Genomic DNA, 19,216 nt, shown 5'->3' on the forward strand with positions numbered 1-19,216 from the left:
CTCCCCAAACGATACTGGAAATTTAGATTACTCTATTTTTTGGCTTTAATAATATTATATTCGGAATAAAAAAACTATGTAGTTGTTGGATTTTATCGCGGTTTTATATTATAATTTTCTCCCGACATTTCGAAGACTGCAGCCTTGACAGTCGGGGTGGACTGAGGTGTAGGCAATCGGCATTTTTTAAAATTTAATTATTGTAAAATATAGGTAGATATTGTAACTTTGACAACAGTAGCGTCTCTGCCTACATCTTTGGCAATAAAAGGCGTGAGTATATGTTATTTTTACACACTCAACATAAATTTTGACGATGAGAAATGCCTTACCGACCAAATCCTGGAAGTGGAACACAATCTCCCTGGTATACCTGCTCCGAGGCGCCTGGATAGTGTACCGCCCGGAGCCTCTAGTCGCGAATATACCTTGGTCCCTAGATAAACACACATCACACGTTGAAAACAAAAGTATTCAAAATTTGACGGTATTGAGTTAGAGCCACATTCGAAATCGCAAAAGGTCACGTAGGGTATCACTAGATGTCACAAGTGTCTCTTCATACTTTTAAGTTTTATGTTTGTTCGTTAAACATAAACTGACACTAGTCCAGTTCGTGTCCAGTCGTCAGCGACAATTAATGTCGCTCTAACTCAATACCGTCAAATTTCGTATAATGACACTTTTGTTTTCAACGTGCGACATACTCAACAACCATAAAAAACTCTGTTCATGTGAATAGGAGATATATCGCAGACCTAGATAGATACATCCATTAAATTTAGAACAACTCTCTTTTTGTTTTCGGGGTCAAAAAGCAAGTCATGTCGGCGAAATTATATTGTACACAACATCAGACCATTATTATCTTATTTAAACGAACTTTTGCTCGTGGCTTCGCCCGAGTGAAGAAGTTTTCCGGGATAAAAGTCCCGCTATATATTTTCCCGGGATAGAAAGTAGCCTATAATGTTTCCAGAGTCTTAAACTATCTCCATACCACATTTCGTAGAAATCCATTAAGTAGATTTTGAGAAAATCCCTAACATACAGAAAGACAGAATAGGGGACTTTGTTTTATAATATGTATAGATGAATTCTAAGATAGAGGTCTTCAACTCCTCATATTTTTTTTGATACCATATGGTGTCTTTAATGGCGATTTCCCTGAAGACGATATCAAGGCACTGAGGGTTGCAGACGCAGCGCACTCCTGCAATGCTCGCCAGCTGCTGAGAGTACTTCGCTAGGCAGGACATGCCGGCCGGAGAGCAAGCAGGACCTTCTGGAATAACCACAAACGTTTCCGATTTAAATGTTAGAAAAACTGGTAAAAATACTTTTGAAGCCACTATTTATTTCAACATATAATCGATCGACAGACTAAGATAGAAAGAAGAAGAAGAAAGAAAGAAAATGTTTTATAGCAGTGTCTTGCAAAAAACAATGTTAACTGCTTGCTGTTGAGTCTTAGTATAGATTTTTTTCAACCATACACGGCAAAGTGACCCTAATACACCTTATTGATGGTAAGCGAAGTGGCGGCCAGGTATCGACTGACGAGAGATGATTCCCCTCACCAATCGATACAATTATGCCGGCCTTTTCGAAACCGGATGTATACAGGTTGATCTCGAAATGGCATATATTTACATGGGTGACTATGGCCGGTTTTCCACCTTATGAACGATGGTTGCTATCCTGGCGGATATAAATATCTTACTACCACATTTAAATACTATTTTCAGTCAATTAAAGTAAAATTACCTTCATAAAAGTAATAGAATGGGCGACAGCTACACAGTCTGATAGAAAGCTGGCTTCGGCAAGAGTATCTGCATGAGTTAGTGCTGTATACCTGGAATAGTGTGACAGATTAGTTCGTTAGTTAATGTATAGTTTCGTTAATTCACTGTCCCAGTACATGTTAGAAAATATGATGAAGAAAATAATAGAAATTTCATGTCCACACCGCGGTAAATTTGTGGCCATCATCATTTGTGAGGTGGGTAATGGGGAATAAATTGACGGTTTCCCATCCATTTGAATGGTAAAAATATTGTGTAAGATAAAGAAATCTTGTAGTCAATTGTAGCTCTAGAATTATGATTGCTTCACATCATAGCTTGCAGGTGCATTTCTGTCAGTAAAGAATGTAGACAGAGAAAAAGTAAGGAAGTACAGGAGAGAGACAGGTATTATGTTATGATCATCAGCCCTTGACAGTCCAATTATAGCTCCCCATAATAAAAATCCAGATCAACTTGTTAGAAGAGGCCTGGATCCAGTGAGATCCTACGCCCTTTATCAGGTTGTCCCCAAGTATTTCTCTTCACAGTTTTTTAATCTACAGAGCCGTCTTTATTTTGAGAAATCGAGATATTGATATCCAATCATGATATTCAATATCTCGATATTGGTCTGGCCAACCAACTTTAAACTTAAACATTTGAGCCTAAACCATTTGCTTTCATTGACTGTATAATTTTGTAACAACTGACACATTTTAGGATCGGATCATTTTTTTTTTAATGTAACTGCATTGACTACTGTGAAGAACATAATGAATTTACTAAATTGAATTGTCAATTAATAGTTAATTAATAAAGCGCCTACTAACATTCAAATAATGGTTTGCAGAAAACTGATTAGTATTACAATTCGTAAGATACAATTGATATATTTGTAGTATAATCATTTTGTATTAGGCCTAATTATGATTAATCATGCAATTTTACTTGAAGTTAAGTAAATAATAAAATAGAGATGTTGCAGTATTGACTTCTGAGTGTATTTAAAATATAGATCTTGACAATTACTCGTGTTTTCTTATTCATCGGTTCGTCGTTGTAAAGACAGCCGCGTCTCTGAGGAGAAAGTTCTCTCACGCCTTTCCCGCAGCCGGACTCCATGACGCTCAGGTCTGTGAACCGGCTCAGGGTCAGGTACACCCTGGAGGCTGGAGTCGTGATGTCCATTACGTCATACGGGGAATGGATATAGAACTAGAAAAAAATAGATACCTATCAAAATAAATGAAATTACGTTAGTAACAAATACACTGGTACATCTAGACCGTCTCCCTCTCTCTCTCTAACAGGCGTAATTCAATAAATAAGCCTAAGTAAATAATTCCAAACACAATATAAAAACCAGTTTCCAATTATGATAAGTTAGAAAAATGTGGACTGATTAACAATATTTTGTCTGCGTAAAGTTAGTTTCCTGTATAACAACTGATATTTGAAACAATTTTACAATTAAAGAAAAAAAGACTGAAAGCAATCCGTTAGTAAGGAAGGTTGCAGACAACAAGGACCAGTGGAAGGGAACAAGGCTATTGAAAAAGTAAACGCTATGAATGCAGTCGAAACTTACATTGGTCACGTTGACAATCTCGAACATTATGTAGCAGACTTGCGAGGAGTAATGGCACACGATGGGCGAGGAGTGGGACACATTTGAATCTGCCTTCCTGTAAATTTAAACAGTTGACATTATTTGGAGCCAACTTGTCTTATAATCAAGTGTAGTAGGGCTAATTTGCTGAACACGTATTAAAAAAGAACTTATGCCGGCAGACGAACAAATTATTTACCTGATAGTAAGTCATTGTGAATTCCAAGAGCGCAATCACTCTGCCTTTCTTCCTTTCTTTCCTCTAAGGCTGGCTGAGCATGCATGATTCTTCTGATGCAGATTTTAACAAGAGATCACTTAACATCAGGTAAACCATTGAAATTAAACTAATTTTCGGATTCTATCGCGGATAATATTTTATTTAATTATTTTTTTTGATGAGAAATCATTATGCAAATCAGGTTAACCATTTGGTAAATTGTCAACTCATATTCAGGAACAATTCGAAATACTAACCCAATAGTGACGTCATAGTTAGCGAGGGAGTTAGTGACGTAGCAAGCGCCCGCTTCCGTCATCACGGGAGTCCACGTGAAGTTCTGCGCCTTCAGGTCTTCCGACACGATCGTCTTAATTTGGACTTCAGGCATCACCTGCGAGGTACGACAATGACTGTTAAAAATGTTAAAGACCAACAACACATCTCCTGGCACAGTAGACTCACTACACAGGAGCGACTTAGATCGGTCCATATGCATGTTTTGCCATACTAACTCAACAGTAACTCAGGGTTTAAATTTTCTGTGGTGATCATCTCGATTTTACAGCTGTTAATGAGCTGTAATAAAGAATAAATGTATCTTAGTTAATTATCTTGTTTCCCGTTTTGCTATGAAGAGACGTGGAAAATTAATTTCCGGCTCCTCCTTATTTTAGTTTGCATAGAGATTGGTTGAGCTTTAACACTCGGTGTCATAAAAGTCATAAATTTTGCTTGAAGGAGTTTCAGGGGCAAGAATATAGCTTGATCAAATACTAAATTAAGAATCTCCTGTACTTCAGTGGTTGCTAAAATGATTCCGGTGTGTCTACTCAATATTCAAGGACTGACGTCGAAACGATTTATTGGAATAAGCCACCACGGCAGGGATTTGCCATAATTGATAAATATCCTTATGTAGGCTACTTGTTTTTAAAAACTATGGTATTACTCACATCAACTGCAACCTGATGAAGGTCTACATCCAGCTGCACATCATCTTTGAACTCGTTGTATCCTTCTAGATGTAGCAGGTCGGAGTTGGCAACCACGTTTATGAATCTGCTATAATATTGGTATCTCCCATCTTCTGGTGAAACGTTCCAGTACTTCTTGATCACTAGAGGCAGCTTCCCAGGTTCTACTCGGTTCTGAAAATCATTGGCGTCACTTCACTACGATCTTAGATATGTTTATAAATTATAGTTCTCTTTTTTATCTATCTTTGATTGGCACAAGAGCAAGTAAGTAGCGGCGATAGCCTAGTTGGGTGTGGAACGGACTGCCAAGACGAATGTCCGCAGGTTCAAATCCCAAGGGCACACACCTCTGACTTTTCTAAAATCATGTGTGTATTCTTTGTGAATTTATTGTTCGCTTTAACGGTGAAGGAAAACATCGTGAGGAAACCTGCACATCTGTGAATTTCTATATAGGAATTTCAAAGGTGTGTGAAGTCTACCAATCCGCACTAGGCCAGCGTGGTGGACTAAGGCCTAATCCCTCTCAGTAGTAGAGAAGGCCCGTTGTTTAATTTTTATTAGTTCATTATTTGGAAGCGCGGACAGATTCGGCCAAATTAATTTACACACAACACAACACACATAAATATATATATAGTATGTATTCGAATATAAAATCTTTTCGGTGGGGGTAAAAGAAACTGTCAAATATTATTAAAAAAAAAAGAAGAATGACATGATTATTGAAGAAAAAACTACTATCGGAGTCGGCAAAGAGAATTATAATTTATAAATCGGAACAAAAAGGGGCTCCCCGGGAGCATATGCATTAAGAAAAAGGAAATTGGGGTGAGTTTGTTTAGCTATATATTAGTATGTATGTATAAGACCACACAGGATCGAGAAGTCCGCACGTTGGCCGAAGAAAAATTTATGTATTACCATCTATTACATAACACCCGTGCTCAGCAGTGGGCAAGTATATAATACAGGGCTGATATTATTATTATTATTATAAGTAAGTCACCTCGTGTTAAATGATCGTTGGTGTAAAAGGGCATTAAAATTCCAGAAGAATCAAAACTTAAAAGAAAATGAATAAGGTTTAGGGAGGGTCTTCTCCCCTAATCTCTATTTCTTGGTTGTTTGGCCGTGAATTTGAGTTCATTGAGCTGGAGGTTCTTTCACTCTGGGGCTTTACGGCTAGAGTGAACAAGTATTTTATAGATAATATCAACGTAGTCTTTATCACAATTTCTGCCAGTTTACAAATTATTGTCACTTATCTGTCTGGTAAGAAAACCATAATACGTTAATGAATTATTCCACTACGAAGAATATTACCTTAACTATCGTTCAAGAGTAGGAGGACAGGAGAGAAGAGAAAAATGTTTCTCCATAAAAAACATATAACTATGTTAATTCTAGTTGCTGTTAACAAATTGGTATTGAAACTGCACCTCGATACAAGCCGTGATAGCAGGCACGCTGTACTGCCAGGTCCTGAAGTTCTTCTCTAGGGTAACAACCGTCGGGTTCTCGTTGTACCGCTGCCACTGATCTCTGGTTACTCCTACGGCCCCAATTATCGCTACCATCGTCAATCCGAACCAAAGTAACCTGAGAAAATTCTTCTGCATTATAGTATTTAGGAAAGGTCGTATTCCAGAGTCCAGACCTTATAATAATAGCACAGTTAGTAGGGATATTTAGATTCTCTGTGATTTCGGACAGGCGGAGTCCTTGTCATTAGGCGAGGAACTTGTCTTGGTTGTTTCATCATTGCGCATGATGGCAAATAATTTTAAGCCCACATCTCATATGAAGTAGAGAAGCTCTACAGTGGATTGGCCATGGATTGAAATGACAATTCACTTACTGCATCGTGGCGACGCGCCATTGCAGTAGCAAAATATGGTGACTCAAATGGAAAAAAAAAGAAAAATTCTTCATGCAATAGAAAGATTATAATTTGAACATTCTTAATACTTGATAGTCACCTTTCAAACCAATATCTGCCAGGCTGAGCAATGTGTTGAAACCCATGAATGGTAGTCCTGAGACAGAAGTCTCTGCCCAAATTGACCGAGGTTTTCCAAGTCCATTTTCCCAATTTCTTGATGAATGAGTCTTTCTGTCTATACCCGTAGCCGATGTACATAATTTATATTATATCTGAAAGAAATAATATCATGTAATACTCTTTTTTATCTAATTCAAACAATACAAATCTTTGTTATTACTTATTTGGTAAATTGGTTACGAGCCTGTCTGATACCAAACTCCTTTGAGAGTCCAACTAAACTGTAAAAAAGCTGTCCTTTAATGTTAATTGGCACACCCATAAACACTAAAGAGAATTAAGGATGGCCTGCTAGTTTTTCAAGGAAAGGAATGAAGAATTATGTAGGGCAGGACCTTTTCGGGCTTCCGGAAATTTCATATAAAAAACTGTTGAGGTGGTGTAGTTGTAACGCGTACACGGTACAAGTACGGTTACCGCGCTGAGGTCCTGGGTCCGAATTCCGCGTCGGGCCAGTGATAATTATGACTGAGTTTTTCCATCTTAACAATAACTCAGTCGCAGCTCGGAGTCAGGAAGTTGGCGGTGTGATGTCCCTTAAGATTGGCCGTCATGTCCCAAAAGATGAATTTATTTGATTCATTTTTACAATATAGTTTTAAAACAGAATCTTGAAGTATCTACCTTAAATACACAATATACTTACCCACTATCGCTTGTCAGAAATAAACAAAGTGAAATACCACAAACACCTGCATAACCTCATAACTCCCAAATAATTGTTTTGAATCGAAACAATAGGTACTTGCGTGAGCACAGCACGTATTACATTATTAAAACAATTTACGTTAAAGCTATTTTATGTAGTTGATAAAACGATTGTTCGGTTATGAAACAGCTTTGTTCCGCGGCACGGCCTAACGATGAAAATAAAACATTATGTTGTGTCAGTCCATGTAGTTGTATTATAACAAATAAATTGCAAGCAATACTCGACAGTGAATGCAACACTATCTCACAACAAATAGGTACTTTTTCTATACAGGTAGTAAATTAATGATACAATATCCATAGCAAAAAAATAAACTACCAAAGTTAAGATAACATATTATATTGTAGAGATATGTTGTATATTTATTTTTTTCTACAAGTTTTATATTCGAGTACATAGATAGCAGTGGCGAAGCTTACATTCAGCCCGATTTTTACCGGCTTCCCTTTTAAGTTTATTAATTTTTTTCTTCATCGATCCGAACATTCACTGTATTCAACTGATTTGAACTGATATCCATTCAAACAGACTTTAGTATGGTCAATATTGACGGCTTGTGGTTGAGTACAGAGCGGCGCTCATGTTATAAAAATTGGAGTCAAAGTGTAAACCTATATTTGAATAAAAAATATTAGTCAAATAAATAAAATTATTTGTTGTTCAAGTGAATAAATAGTGACGTTTTGGTTGCTATTTTGGTTCAGACTTTGAATATACGTTAATGTTTCTTAGTTTTTGTTTTGTGTCAATTTCGCTGCGATATGTCAACTATGGATTTTTTTTTGCGTCGGGTTACCATTTTATTTTTTTTACCTTTGCCACTGATAGATGGTTTCTAATATGGTTAGTGCGCGGTTTCGCTCAGGAAACTTAAGGATGAAATGAAGAGTTAACCTTCTTTGTTTTACCTTTTTTCTGGTGCTTTGTTATTTTTATCAAATCATTAACCACATATTTTTATAAAACATATATTTATTGCACACAAAATGATATTGATAAATAATACATATTTTAATAAATTTATATAACAATGGTGTACTTTGTACAGATACCAAAATAATCAAAAGGATTTCAAAGAACTTATACAAAATCATACAATGAATAAATATATAGCATCAATTATATGTAAAATGATTGATTATGATTTTTTGTTTAAATGACTTATGCATACTTAGATAGTTAGAATAGTAAATAGTTAGCTTGTTTCAGAAATTCCTCTAAGGGACAGCACAGGTCAATGGATCTTTTACGGTTCCAGCTGATACCAGAATGGGCGTCGCTGCCCAAATCAGTGCAAAACGGTACGCCACTTGGCACAGCAGCTATAGAATTTGATATGAGGAATACCAGAGGTCCATTATCAGTTATCACCACCTAAAAAAAATGAATTGAATAATTTGTAAATAGTTTATAGCTCAGGTGAATGGCCTTGAACGAGATTGCCACTACTACTTTAAGAGAATTCGTCGCAGCGATCACACTTTCAGTCAGAAATACACTCACACACGCCATATTCGCATTAAAGTAATGATGAAAAGATTAGAAAATTGAAACTGGAATTCTTGTAGAAAATATTTTCATAGATGTTTGTCACAATGTCAGCAGAGGTGTGAAGACGAGTATGTGATTTTGTTTATTAACGAAATGTCGACATGACTCTGTACTTAGATTACATTTCTATTTTTATTCAGGATCTGACCGGCTGCCAGCCCTCATCCATTACTGAGAAGATTTGTCCGCTTATTCATTTATCTTAAGTGCTGACTCGGTGCTGCCCACCGTTCTGAGCTCCAGGATTCGAAACCTGGGACGTGATATTGGTTTTTTTGCTTTGTATCAAACCGGAGTCTGGAATTTGTCCCCGATACGGCGATGGGCGTCATCATGGGACGGAACATGTGGCGATCTACGCTTCGGAAATGAAGGCATGATATTGTGTGTTAGTGACTAGAGCAAAGGCATATTAAATAGACGCTACTCACCTTGTAGAAGTACTGGGGAACTGGACACACGTTTGAGCCCAAAAACGTGACCAGGTACAAGGCCCGGGAACTGCCCAAGCTCGCGGGTAGCGTGAGAACACCAATAGTGCCGGAGTACACCGTCAATGAATTCTGGCCCTGGTTTACGTAGTTTTGCACTCCCTGGAACATACGTCAATTCCTTATTAACCCACGACACAAAAAGAAGGGTTATAAGTTAAAGATCTGTCTGTGGTAACATAACTTCCAAACGAAAACGCAATTAGGGTAGCTGTTGGGGACTGTATTAAAACTTCCACGGATTTGTTCACTGGTTTATTTTCGAATCTGCTTATCTCGTACCAATTTTCTTATTCTGCCTCGAACTACAAACTACGCATACAATCGCCCGACTTATATATTAGTTTAGGAGGCACTATAACGCACGGGTGTGCCTCCTACGCACTTTTCGGCCATTGGCCCGCCGTTTTTCCCTCGTTGGCGCGTCCGTCGCTCTGATTGGCCGTAGGGTTCTGGTGGGCGGGGCGTCGTTCCACGATGCGCCGGCGCCGGGTCCCTCGTCGAGCGCGTGCAGTGCGCGCCTCAGTCGCGCGGCGACCGCCGTCCCGCGACGTTGCTCCTCTGGATGCGGCGTTGACGGGTCGCTCGCTGAGCGTGCGGCGCGCGGGCTTCAGTCCCGCTGCGTCCGCCGTCCCGTAACGTCGCTCCTTAGGCAGCGTCGTCGACGGGCCTCAGTGTCACGGCGGCCGCGAAGTCGTCGTGTCGCTAACAGTAGCGTTTGAAGATTATCAGCTCATCTCCTACTTTCATAGGCCAGATTGATTTAAGTGTATTGTTACTTGGAGGGTATTTTCAAGACACGATAATTTTGAGGTGATGCTTCAACGTCAAGTAGTCGACGAGATACCCAACTCCTCAGCAACTTCCATCAGATATAGCATGTTTGGGCTTGTAAGAAACGAGAGCAAGCCCCATAATGGAGAAAATAGTAATTTAAAAATATTGAAATATTTATTTTAACAATCCTTGACCCAAAAACTCCCGGAGAAATAAAAATAAAATGTATCTCTTTGTTTAATTTTATCATTAGTACAGTCAGCCACAAAAGTATGTGAACGAATTAAAGACTTTAAAAAGTAAAGTACACATACATTTCAATTGAAATTATTTTTTTCTTTGTATTAAATAATGTAGACGCTTCGAAGTTTATATTAATCACCAAAACGATGGCCATAAAAGTTTAAAGGCGATTTTTACAGCTACTTGAGTGGCTGACTGTACATAAATAGTTCCAATTAATCACCAACATGTGCGAAAGCAAGTACTTACTTGTTGCAAACTCTCCAAGCTCTCAGTGACAGATTTCCATTGGGGAGCCAAGTTGACATAATGAGTAGTGACCGATTGCTCGGCTACAGTGGCGAAGTAAAAGGGATTCGCTAAATAGCACGGCTCGAGGTTCTGTGAAGAATTTTTTATTATTAACTTGCTTTTCTAAAAAAAATATATTTTCCCCTACATTAAAATTTTACAGAACTGAAATAAAACTATTTTCAAGTTTTATAATGAATTTTTTTCCGATGCTTTGAAGACTTTGCAGCCTTCATGAAGACCGTGGTCACGGAGTTGACTTTACTGCACTGCCAGTTCTAAGATGACTGAGTGCCTCGATGGCTTAGTTGTATTGCGTGTGTAGTACGACTTCCCCTCTTAGCTGTCGGATTCGGAACCCATGCGCGAGAGCACATCTTTTTATGTGTGTGTGTCAGTTGCGAATGGTGATATTTTCGAAAGAAAACTCGACACAACATATAAGTACTACTATGAATAAACGCGGACTACAAATCTTTATCATTAAAATTAGATTTTCAGTACGAAAAAAGCCGGCGGGAATCGGATTATATGGACCTCTTTAGTTAGTATCTACCCAGGCGGAATTTCACATATAAGAAACCGCCTCCTCCTTGCGTCGTTCTCCTGTTCTGAGGGTCGTGACCACGTCTCACCAGCTCTCACGCCATTGATCCCGTCTATTGGCCATCTGTATTGCGTCATATACAGATAAATCTAGTGTGATGCGGATCTGATCGGACCATCGCATTGGGTTGCGTCCACGTGCTCTTTTGCCCTCTACTTTGAGAGACCTACCATTAGTAAATACATTACTTACATCATCGCGTAGGTAGACATCTGCAAGTTCTGTGCCGAAAAGTTCTATGAACCTTGCCTTCTGTGCAACTAGTGAGGTCAATACATTAAACAAAGCGCTTAATATATACAACACTATGCCAAGCAGACCTTCCACTGAAATTAATCAAAAACAAATGTTTGTAACATCTTGATAATTTTGCTTAAAAAACACAAAATGATACGATGAATACGTGTCATGTTATGATAACAAATTATACTTTATTAGCGTTTGCTCGAGGCTCCGTTTGCGAGAAGGTTTTCGGGAAAAAAACCTGCTTGTATTTTGCTATAGGACTCAAGATAATGTAGCTTCCTATTAGTGAAAAAAATTGTAAATCGGTTCAGTAGTTCCAGAGATTAGGCCTTAAAACAAAGTCACAACTTTTCCTCATTACAATCTATACTAATATAGAAAGCTGAAGAGTTTGAACGCGCTAATCTCAGGAACTACTTAACTCATTTTGAAATTTTCTGAGTTTTATACACTACCTTTTATTCCAGCTAAAATATTTATCTCGGAAAAATTTATATATTTGCAGTTACACCCTAAATATGAATGTAAACAATATGGGTAGATATTGCTCCACCACATTTTTTTATGTAAAACAGCAACTAATATCTATATATAAATAATCACCGAGAAAAGGAGTTAGATATGTAATTTGCGCCTTATCACCTTCATAGTTGCGAATTATAATTTGAAAGTAATGTAAATTCAAAGTACCTACGTTCTAATTTGTGATCTGTATGGCTTAAGATCTTTGCTTATTCGAATGAAAGAACAATCTTGTATATATATAACAAATATAGTCAATAATAGACATAAAGATGGTATATTCAAAGGTGCATTTGTGTGAGCACAAGAGACTTACATAGTCCAGTTAGAATATTTCCTGATGGAGCAGTTGGTGCAGGAGTGCAAGTATGCGGCCTGATCTCGTATTTTACATGAGACGGGATGTAAAGCCTCTCATCGTAACAAGACTCGAAAGCCCAGACAAATACGTTTCCAATAGTATATCCGCATCTGGGGAGGTAAAAATATTTTAATATTTATACCTATTTATCATCAGTAGATTATTCAATCTTCGCTGCAGTTCCAGCGTAATTTCCACCATCGAGAGATGACAGTCGCTAAGAAATTGTCACTCTGAGTAAAGGGAACGTATTTATATGACTTATTCACAATTCAGAATCGAAGTGGATAAGGTCGAACGTCGAGCAGGTCGCTTTAAAAAAATTATCACTTACTGGTAAGTTTGATGTTGATTATCTTTGCCACATTTCGTCGTTTTTCGAACCGTTACTTTGGGTTGTTCTTTACAAGATATTTCCTTTAAAGCGAAGCTGTCTAGTAAACTGTTGCCAGATATAAAGTTACTACCACCGTTACAAGATGCTTCCTGTAAATTGAAAACCATAAATTTTATGTAATTACTAGTTTTTGCCGACGACTCCTGCCCCGTCATAAAGTTTTTCTGGGAGAAATATTTTCCCGCAACAAAAGTAGCCCGGTAAACTCTTTTACACGGGTGAAGCCGCGAGCAAAAGCTAGTATTAGAATAGAATGTTGATTTGCTTAACAAACCAAGCGGGTTCTTGCATACGACAGATCCTTAACGTACTTACCAGTTGCTTTAACCCAGTATCGATTCTTCCATGTGGTTGCATGTACATGATACTATTTGTATCCCCAGGGCAGCCAATAAGAATTTTTGAACCCTCAGGCAAAACGACACTGCAGGTGTTTGGGTCCGGGTTCAATAATTTATTATCCCTTAAGATTATTGGAAGCGGGTTTGAGGTATCAAAGTCGTTTTGGAAGTCCAAAACACAATCTGAAAAAAACATATGCATTTATTCTATCACGTCCATAAATGGTTGATGTGAGAAACTACGGGGCATAATTTTGTTATATTGAGTTTTGATAATGAATATGGAACCATGAATTTTTCGTGTCACGTCAGAGCTCATGCCAACTGTGATGGATGATTTTCAGAACATAATATTAACAATCATTGAGTATTTAGCATGTAAAGACTATGGACGTTTTGTTGCCGGACTAAAGGCTGATAAGAGGGAACGAAAAACAAATTAAGAAGAGCCATAAACATGATTAATGTAGTTGGGCGGAACGTAGATACCTTTCAATGTACACTGGTTGAATTTCGAAGGGTGGTTATAGAAATACCTTCACATAGCTATGTGTATCTGAATTGGCTAAATGACAATGTAAATCTAATCACATTCGGTATAAGTCCTGTGGGATAATATTAAATAAATAAACTTTATAACGAGAAAGGGTAAGTGGCGAATCAAAGGTTCTATATTTTCGTAGTCAGACTATAAAATATAAGAACTTACCTAGGTTGGCATAATTAACAGCTCCAAGACTCAGTAAAGTCAGTAAGACTAATTGCCACGCCATTTTGACTGTTTAGTTCGTTTTGTCTGGACTACTTCTAGAACTGAATGAATTACAAACTCAGGCTACCGTTTATATACCCTAAGAGCGCTGTGGCTAGAGGGCGCAGCTGGTGGCTGAGACACAGAGGATGATGCGGTCACAGCGGACGCAGATGGCGTAAAGGGCGTAAAAGACATGCCTAAAGTAGCACTCACTGCATGCATCAAGCGCTCAAGAGAAGAACAAACATTGGAGCATTGTGAAATATAGAACTAATGGAACACCTATAGACTTCAGAATCTAATAAAGTAGGCTCTCTTCTATAGGTTCTGTTTTATCCAGATTTGATCCAGACCTTATACAAGGGATATTAAAGAAAAACTATAAGTATATATCTTGAGAAATGTAGCGCAAACTCAATAGTAATTGAGATATAGAAATATGGATTGAAAGCTTAAGATATGAAATGCTTTGAGGAGTTTATAGATCTCCCAGATCTTTCAGCGATAGAGAAGAGTCTCGCGGCAAAGTTTATTTTTAGTAACCGCCTTCAAAACAGGAGGAGATTCTTAATTCGACATTTTTTTTATGTAGACTCCAGAACTCAATCATTTATTAACTGATTTTGAAAATTATTTTTTTATTTGGAAGGATATACTTCCAGATTAGTTCCATAGAAATATTTTCAAAAGCGATTCAGTAGTTTGGTTTTTAAACTGGGATAAGTATGTCGTTCAAGTTATCGAAATTGCGAATTTTGTTGCATGTGTTTTTTGCATTGGTATTTTTGTGTTCGGCTTTTTACCCTTGGCCCGCGGTGGCAGTTGCATCCCTTCCTAACTACGCCCATGATCGAAGTAGTTTTAACTTACCTACAGATTTTAGATTTAATGTCTATATTATACATGAAAAACTTTGAGCAATGAATTTTGCCATATTCTATTTAATATTTCTTTATACTTGATATATTCATATTGTAATATATCGTGATTTTTCAATATTTACAAATATTATTAAAACGCCTTTCCTTCGAATGAAATGTCATGCCTATAGACTTAGTAATACCTAAGTTGTGCGACCATATATCAAATTCAAAACTTACATACATACATACATAACATCACGCATTTATCCCCGAAGGTATGTAGAGGCACAACTAGGGCACCCACTTTTCGCCAAGTATGTTCCGTCCCATGATGTGATAGGGGCGAGCCTATCGCCATATCGGGCACAAATTCCAGACTCCGGGCTGATACTGAGCAGAAAACCCAAATATCACTTTGCCTGACCCGGGATTCGAACCCAGGACCTCAGAGCACTATTGTACCGGACATGCAATACAACTACGCCACCGAGGCAGTCTTTCCAATATTCAAAAACTTGCCAGTAACTTTTCCATGATCCTATATTATAATGTTTTAATTCCACAAATTACCTTCATTTCACTCCGATGAGATGTCAGCGTCACTTAATTTACCAAACTTATTGTATAATTTTGGTTAATGTTTACGAAGAAATTCAACTTATAGCAAGAAGCAGCTCTTTTTTACAGCTCTGAGGTTCCCATTGCTATAGCTACAGATTCTTTTAGTTTACAGGAACCACAAATATTTCTAAGGTAGGCAAAGACGCTTTTAGGGACCGGCCACGCTTAACCCTTCCATACCAGTTACGCCCACGGCGGTTCATTTTGCATTTGGCAGCACGATGGCTAGTATTACTTTAGCATTGTACATTTAAATACCAATGAAAGCTGTATAATTATCCAAGTACCTATGTTTGCCAAGTTTGTATAGAGATACTTATTTTTATTTTTTCTTCTTTGTTATAAGTATAAAAGCGTTTGTAGATTTTAGTTTGTTTATTATTATTATTATTTTTAGAATAACTGTTTTTATTTGTCTGTCATTTTCATTATCGGCTACTCATGAGTTTTGACTCTCATTATAGGTATCCCAAGACACAGGCATAGCCTAGTTTGGGGACCACTGACAATAATTGAAATGCTTTAACTCAGATATGCCAATTACTGTTTATGTACTTCGTAATGTTATCATTTCTGTGTTCTTTTGTTGCAATAAAGTTAAGTTATTATTATTATGTTGTATCTTTCCTGGGAAATCACGGCATAAAGGCCGGTCCTTTTGGAAGGCTTGCGTGGGGACATGGATCCAACACGTAGAGGCCCCTTTAAGATACATTACTCTAGTTGGGGTTTATACACCTTGCGAGTACTCTCTCTGTCTATTCTTATGGAGGAAATACAGCCAAAGACAGCGCTTGCAAGGTGCAGGGACTATTGCAGAAAAGATGGGAATTATACTGGGTCTATGGATGGGATCTAGCTGGACTGGTTGCTGGGCTATTGGATTGAGACAAGCGGGACGCCTGCCAAGTAAAATGTCTCAATCTTATGTATTCAAGGCAGGCGGTGACTTGCCCCCCACTAGATGGACATCCCATAAGTGGCGTAAGCCAAGGACGCAACACCGGTGTGGGTGGCTTAAGGTTGTCGAGAGGTGTGCACCGATTTCACCATCGCGGGTCGCTATCGCGTCCCGGAGCGGGTTTCCTCGCTATTACGCAGATTGAGCACTTCCACCCTGGAGCTGAGATTCTTAGCTCTTGCGACTTCCACCTAGCCGGCCAGTTAAGGAAGCCAAGGGTCAGGGGTCTCATTTAGCCCCACGGAATCAGGGAACGCGGTGTCGCCACTCACCGGCGGCTCGCCACAAAGCCGCCCCTGCGGGCTTATTATTATTATTATTAATACTTTTGCTATAACTTACGTATAATACTTTAGTAGATATGTTTGTTAGGCATGACTGATTTAGAATTAAGACTAATCTGCTGTTTTAATTTTGTTTTCCGATAGATTGACTGCGAAAATATGTCAACAGAGGCATTTTTTTTTGCCTCGGGTTACGTTAGTTGCTGTTCCTATCTGGGTTGATCAAGGACACGACCCAATGATCGTAATCTCTGTGCTATTCGAATTATTGCGAGACAATGTCTATTTCAAATTTCATATCAATAGCGTGTACACAGTTTTACAAAGCTGAATTTCACGCCATCTGTCAGATTGTATCGGAACTTATTAATTACTTTATCATCCTATGTTTGTACCTACATTCAATGAATTAATAACAAAGTAATTAAATAAAAAACACAATTAGAAATACAAATTTATTTATTTGCAGTAATCAAGAAATTATAAAATGATATGAAAACACGCTTACACCAGTACATTATAAAAGAAATAACACTGAAATAAAAAACCAGAATTGCGTAAGAACTAGTATATCGTACCAAACGTGGTTTAAGAAAGTAACGAAGGGTGCATACAATCCTATTCCTGCCGATTTTCATTTTGTCATTCATGTAAAATTATTAGAAGCAGTGCCGGATTTATATTTACTACACTAATACACTAAAGTTAAATAAACAAATGATTAATTACATCGAGTGAGCGTCCTCTGAAATCTGCCGCCCCTAAGAGGCTGCCGCCCAAAGGCCACGGCCTGTACGGCCTATTTACAAATCCAGGACTGATAATGAACCCATCTATACAAGTAACTATATGTTGTGTCGGGTTCCCTTTCGGAAAATGTTGGGACACACACTTGACGAGCCAAGACGAATGCACGCAGGTTCAAATCCCAAGGGCACACACCTCTGACTTTTCTAAAATCATGTGTGTATTCTTTGTGAATTTATTGTTCGCTTTAACGGTGAAGGAAAACATCGTGAGGAAACCTGCACATCTGTGAATTTCTCTATAGGAATTTCGAAGGTGTGTGAAGTCTACCAATCCGCACTAGGCCAGCGTGGTGGACTAAGGCCTAATCCCTCTCAGTAGTAGAGAAGGCCCGTGCTCAGCAGTGGGCAAGTATATAATACAGGGCTGATATTATTATTATTATTATAAGTAAGTCACCTCGTGTTAAATGATCGTTGGTGTAAAAGGGCATTAAAATTCCAGAAGAATCAAAACTTCAAAGAAAATGGATATGGTTTAGGGAGGGTCTATTAATATTACTAATCTCTATTTCTTGGTTGTTTGGCCGTGAATTTGAGTTCATTGAGCTGGAGGTTCTTTCACTCTGGGGCTTTACGGCTAGAGTGAACAAGTATTTATAGATAATATTAACGTAGTCTTTATCACAATTTCTACCAGTTTACAAATTATTGTCACTTATCTATCTGGTAAGAAAACCATAATTATTCCACTACGAAGAATATTACCTTAACTATCGTCAATGGTAGGACAGGAGAGAAGAAAATTTATCTTCATAAAACATATATAACTATGTTAATTCTAATTGCTGTTTACAAATTGGTATTAAAACTGCACCTCGATACAAGCAGTGATAGCAGGCACGCTGTACTGCCAGGTCCTGAAGTTCTTCTCCAGGGTAACAACCGTCGGGTTCTCGTTGTACCGCTGCCACTGATCTCTAGTTACTCCTACGGCCCCAATTATCGCTACCATCGTCAATCCGAACCAAAGTAACCTGAGAAAATTCTTCTGCATTATAGTATTTAGGAAAGGTCGTATTCCAGAGTCCAGACCTTATAATAATAGCACAGTTAGTAGGGATATTTAGATTCTGTGATTTTGGACAGGCGGAGTCCTTGTCCTTAGGCGAGGACTTGTCTTGGTTGTTTCGTCATTGCGCATGATGGCAAATAATTTTAAGCCCATCTCATATGAAGCAGAGCTCTACAGTGGATTGGCCATGGATTGAAATGACAATACACTTACTGCATCGTGGCGACGCGCCATTTCAGTAGCAAAATATGGTGACTCAAATGAAAAAAAAAAGAAAAATTCTTCATGCAATAGAAAGATTACAATTTGAACATTCTTAATACTTGATAGTCACCTTTCAAACCAATGTCTGTCAGGCTGAGCAATGTGTTGAAACCCATGAATGGTAGTCCTGAGACAGAAGTCTCTGCCCAAATTGACCGAGGTTTTCCAAGTCCATTTTCCCAATTTCTTGATGAATGAGTCTTTCTGTCTATACCCGTAGTCGATGTACATAATTTATATTATATCTGAAAAGAAATAATATCATGTAATACTCTTTTATCTAATTCAAACAATACAAATCTTTGTTATTACTTATTTGGTAAATTGGTTACGAGCCTGTCTGATACCAAACTCCTTTGAGAGTCCAACTAAACTGTAAAAAGCTGTCCTTAATGTTAAGTTATTGGCACACCCATAAACACTAAAAGAGAATTAAGGATGGCCT

At 38.0% G+C, this 19,216-nt stretch overlaps 3 protein-coding genes across 3 annotated transcripts; all 3 read right to left on the minus strand.

The window, feature by feature from the left end:
- Window positions 1–6,745, minus strand: LOC119190686 (pickpocket protein 28-like; the record flags this gene model as incomplete). The annotated part of the gene is made up of 10 exons (XM_037443069.1): window positions 6,582–6,745; window positions 6,042–6,201; window positions 4,576–4,770; window positions 3,877–4,013; window positions 3,379–3,475; window positions 2,820–3,005; window positions 1,768–1,858; window positions 1,141–1,285; window positions 333–436; window positions 1–14 (listed from the first exon to the last, which is right to left on the minus strand). Coding segments are annotated over exons 1-10 (1,290 nt in total), but the record flags the coding sequence as incomplete, so codon positions are not given.
- A 1,585-nt stretch (window positions 6,746–8,330) lies between these two features.
- Window positions 8,331–14,022, minus strand: LOC119190654. The gene is made up of 8 exons (XM_037442986.1): window positions 13,913–14,022; window positions 13,178–13,386; window positions 12,800–12,951; window positions 12,421–12,575; window positions 11,529–11,662; window positions 10,688–10,819; window positions 9,359–9,520; window positions 8,331–8,750 (listed from the first exon to the last, which is right to left on the minus strand). Exons 1-8 carry the CDS (start codon window positions 13,974–13,976, stop codon window positions 8,556–8,558), a joined length of 1,203 nt encoding a protein of 400 aa, XP_037298883.1. The 5' UTR covers window positions 13,977–14,022; the 3' UTR covers window positions 8,331–8,555.
- A 4,243-nt stretch (window positions 14,023–18,265) lies between these two features.
- On the minus strand, window positions 18,266–19,015 carry LOC119190655 (sodium channel protein Nach-like). The gene is made up of 2 exons (XM_037442987.1): window positions 18,842–19,015; window positions 18,266–18,469 (listed from the first exon to the last, which is right to left on the minus strand). Exons 1-2 carry the CDS (start codon window positions 19,000–19,002, stop codon window positions 18,298–18,300), a joined length of 333 nt encoding a protein of 110 aa, XP_037298884.1. The 5' UTR covers window positions 19,003–19,015; the 3' UTR covers window positions 18,266–18,297.
- Between the last annotated feature and the right edge of the window lie 201 nt (window positions 19,016–19,216).

Source organism: Manduca sexta, chromosome 26, assembly GCF_014839805.1.
Source record: "Manduca sexta isolate Smith_Timp_Sample1 chromosome 26, JHU_Msex_v1.0, whole genome shotgun sequence".
NCBI classification, from domain to species: domain Eukaryota; kingdom Metazoa; phylum Arthropoda; class Insecta; order Lepidoptera; family Sphingidae; genus Manduca; species Manduca sexta.

What these genes read in the sequence shown, in the direction of transcription:
- LOC119190654 (XM_037442986.1), bottom strand. Translation starts at nt 13,976, where the DNA reads ATGGCGTGGCAATTAGTCTTACTGACTTTACTGAGTCTTGGAGCTGTT. An exon ending in ATGTCTACCTACGCGATGAT is followed by an intron (nt 10,820 to 11,528) that starts GTAAGTAATGTA and finishes AATTCTTCACAG; the next exon opens with AACCTCGAGCCGTGCTATTT. An exon ending in GCTTGGAGAGTTTGCAACAA is followed by an intron (nt 9,521 to 10,687) that starts GTAAGTACTTGC and finishes CGTATGTTCCAG; the next exon opens with GGAGTGCAAAACTACGTAAA.
- LOC119190655 (XM_037442987.1), bottom strand. Translation starts at nt 19,002, where the DNA reads ATGTACATCGACTACGGGTATAGACAGAAAGACTCATTCATCAAGAAA. An exon ending in GACAGACATTGGTTTGAAAG is followed by an intron (nt 18,470 to 18,841) that starts GTGACTATCAAG and finishes GAATTTTCTCAG; the next exon opens with GTTACTTTGGTTCGGATTGA.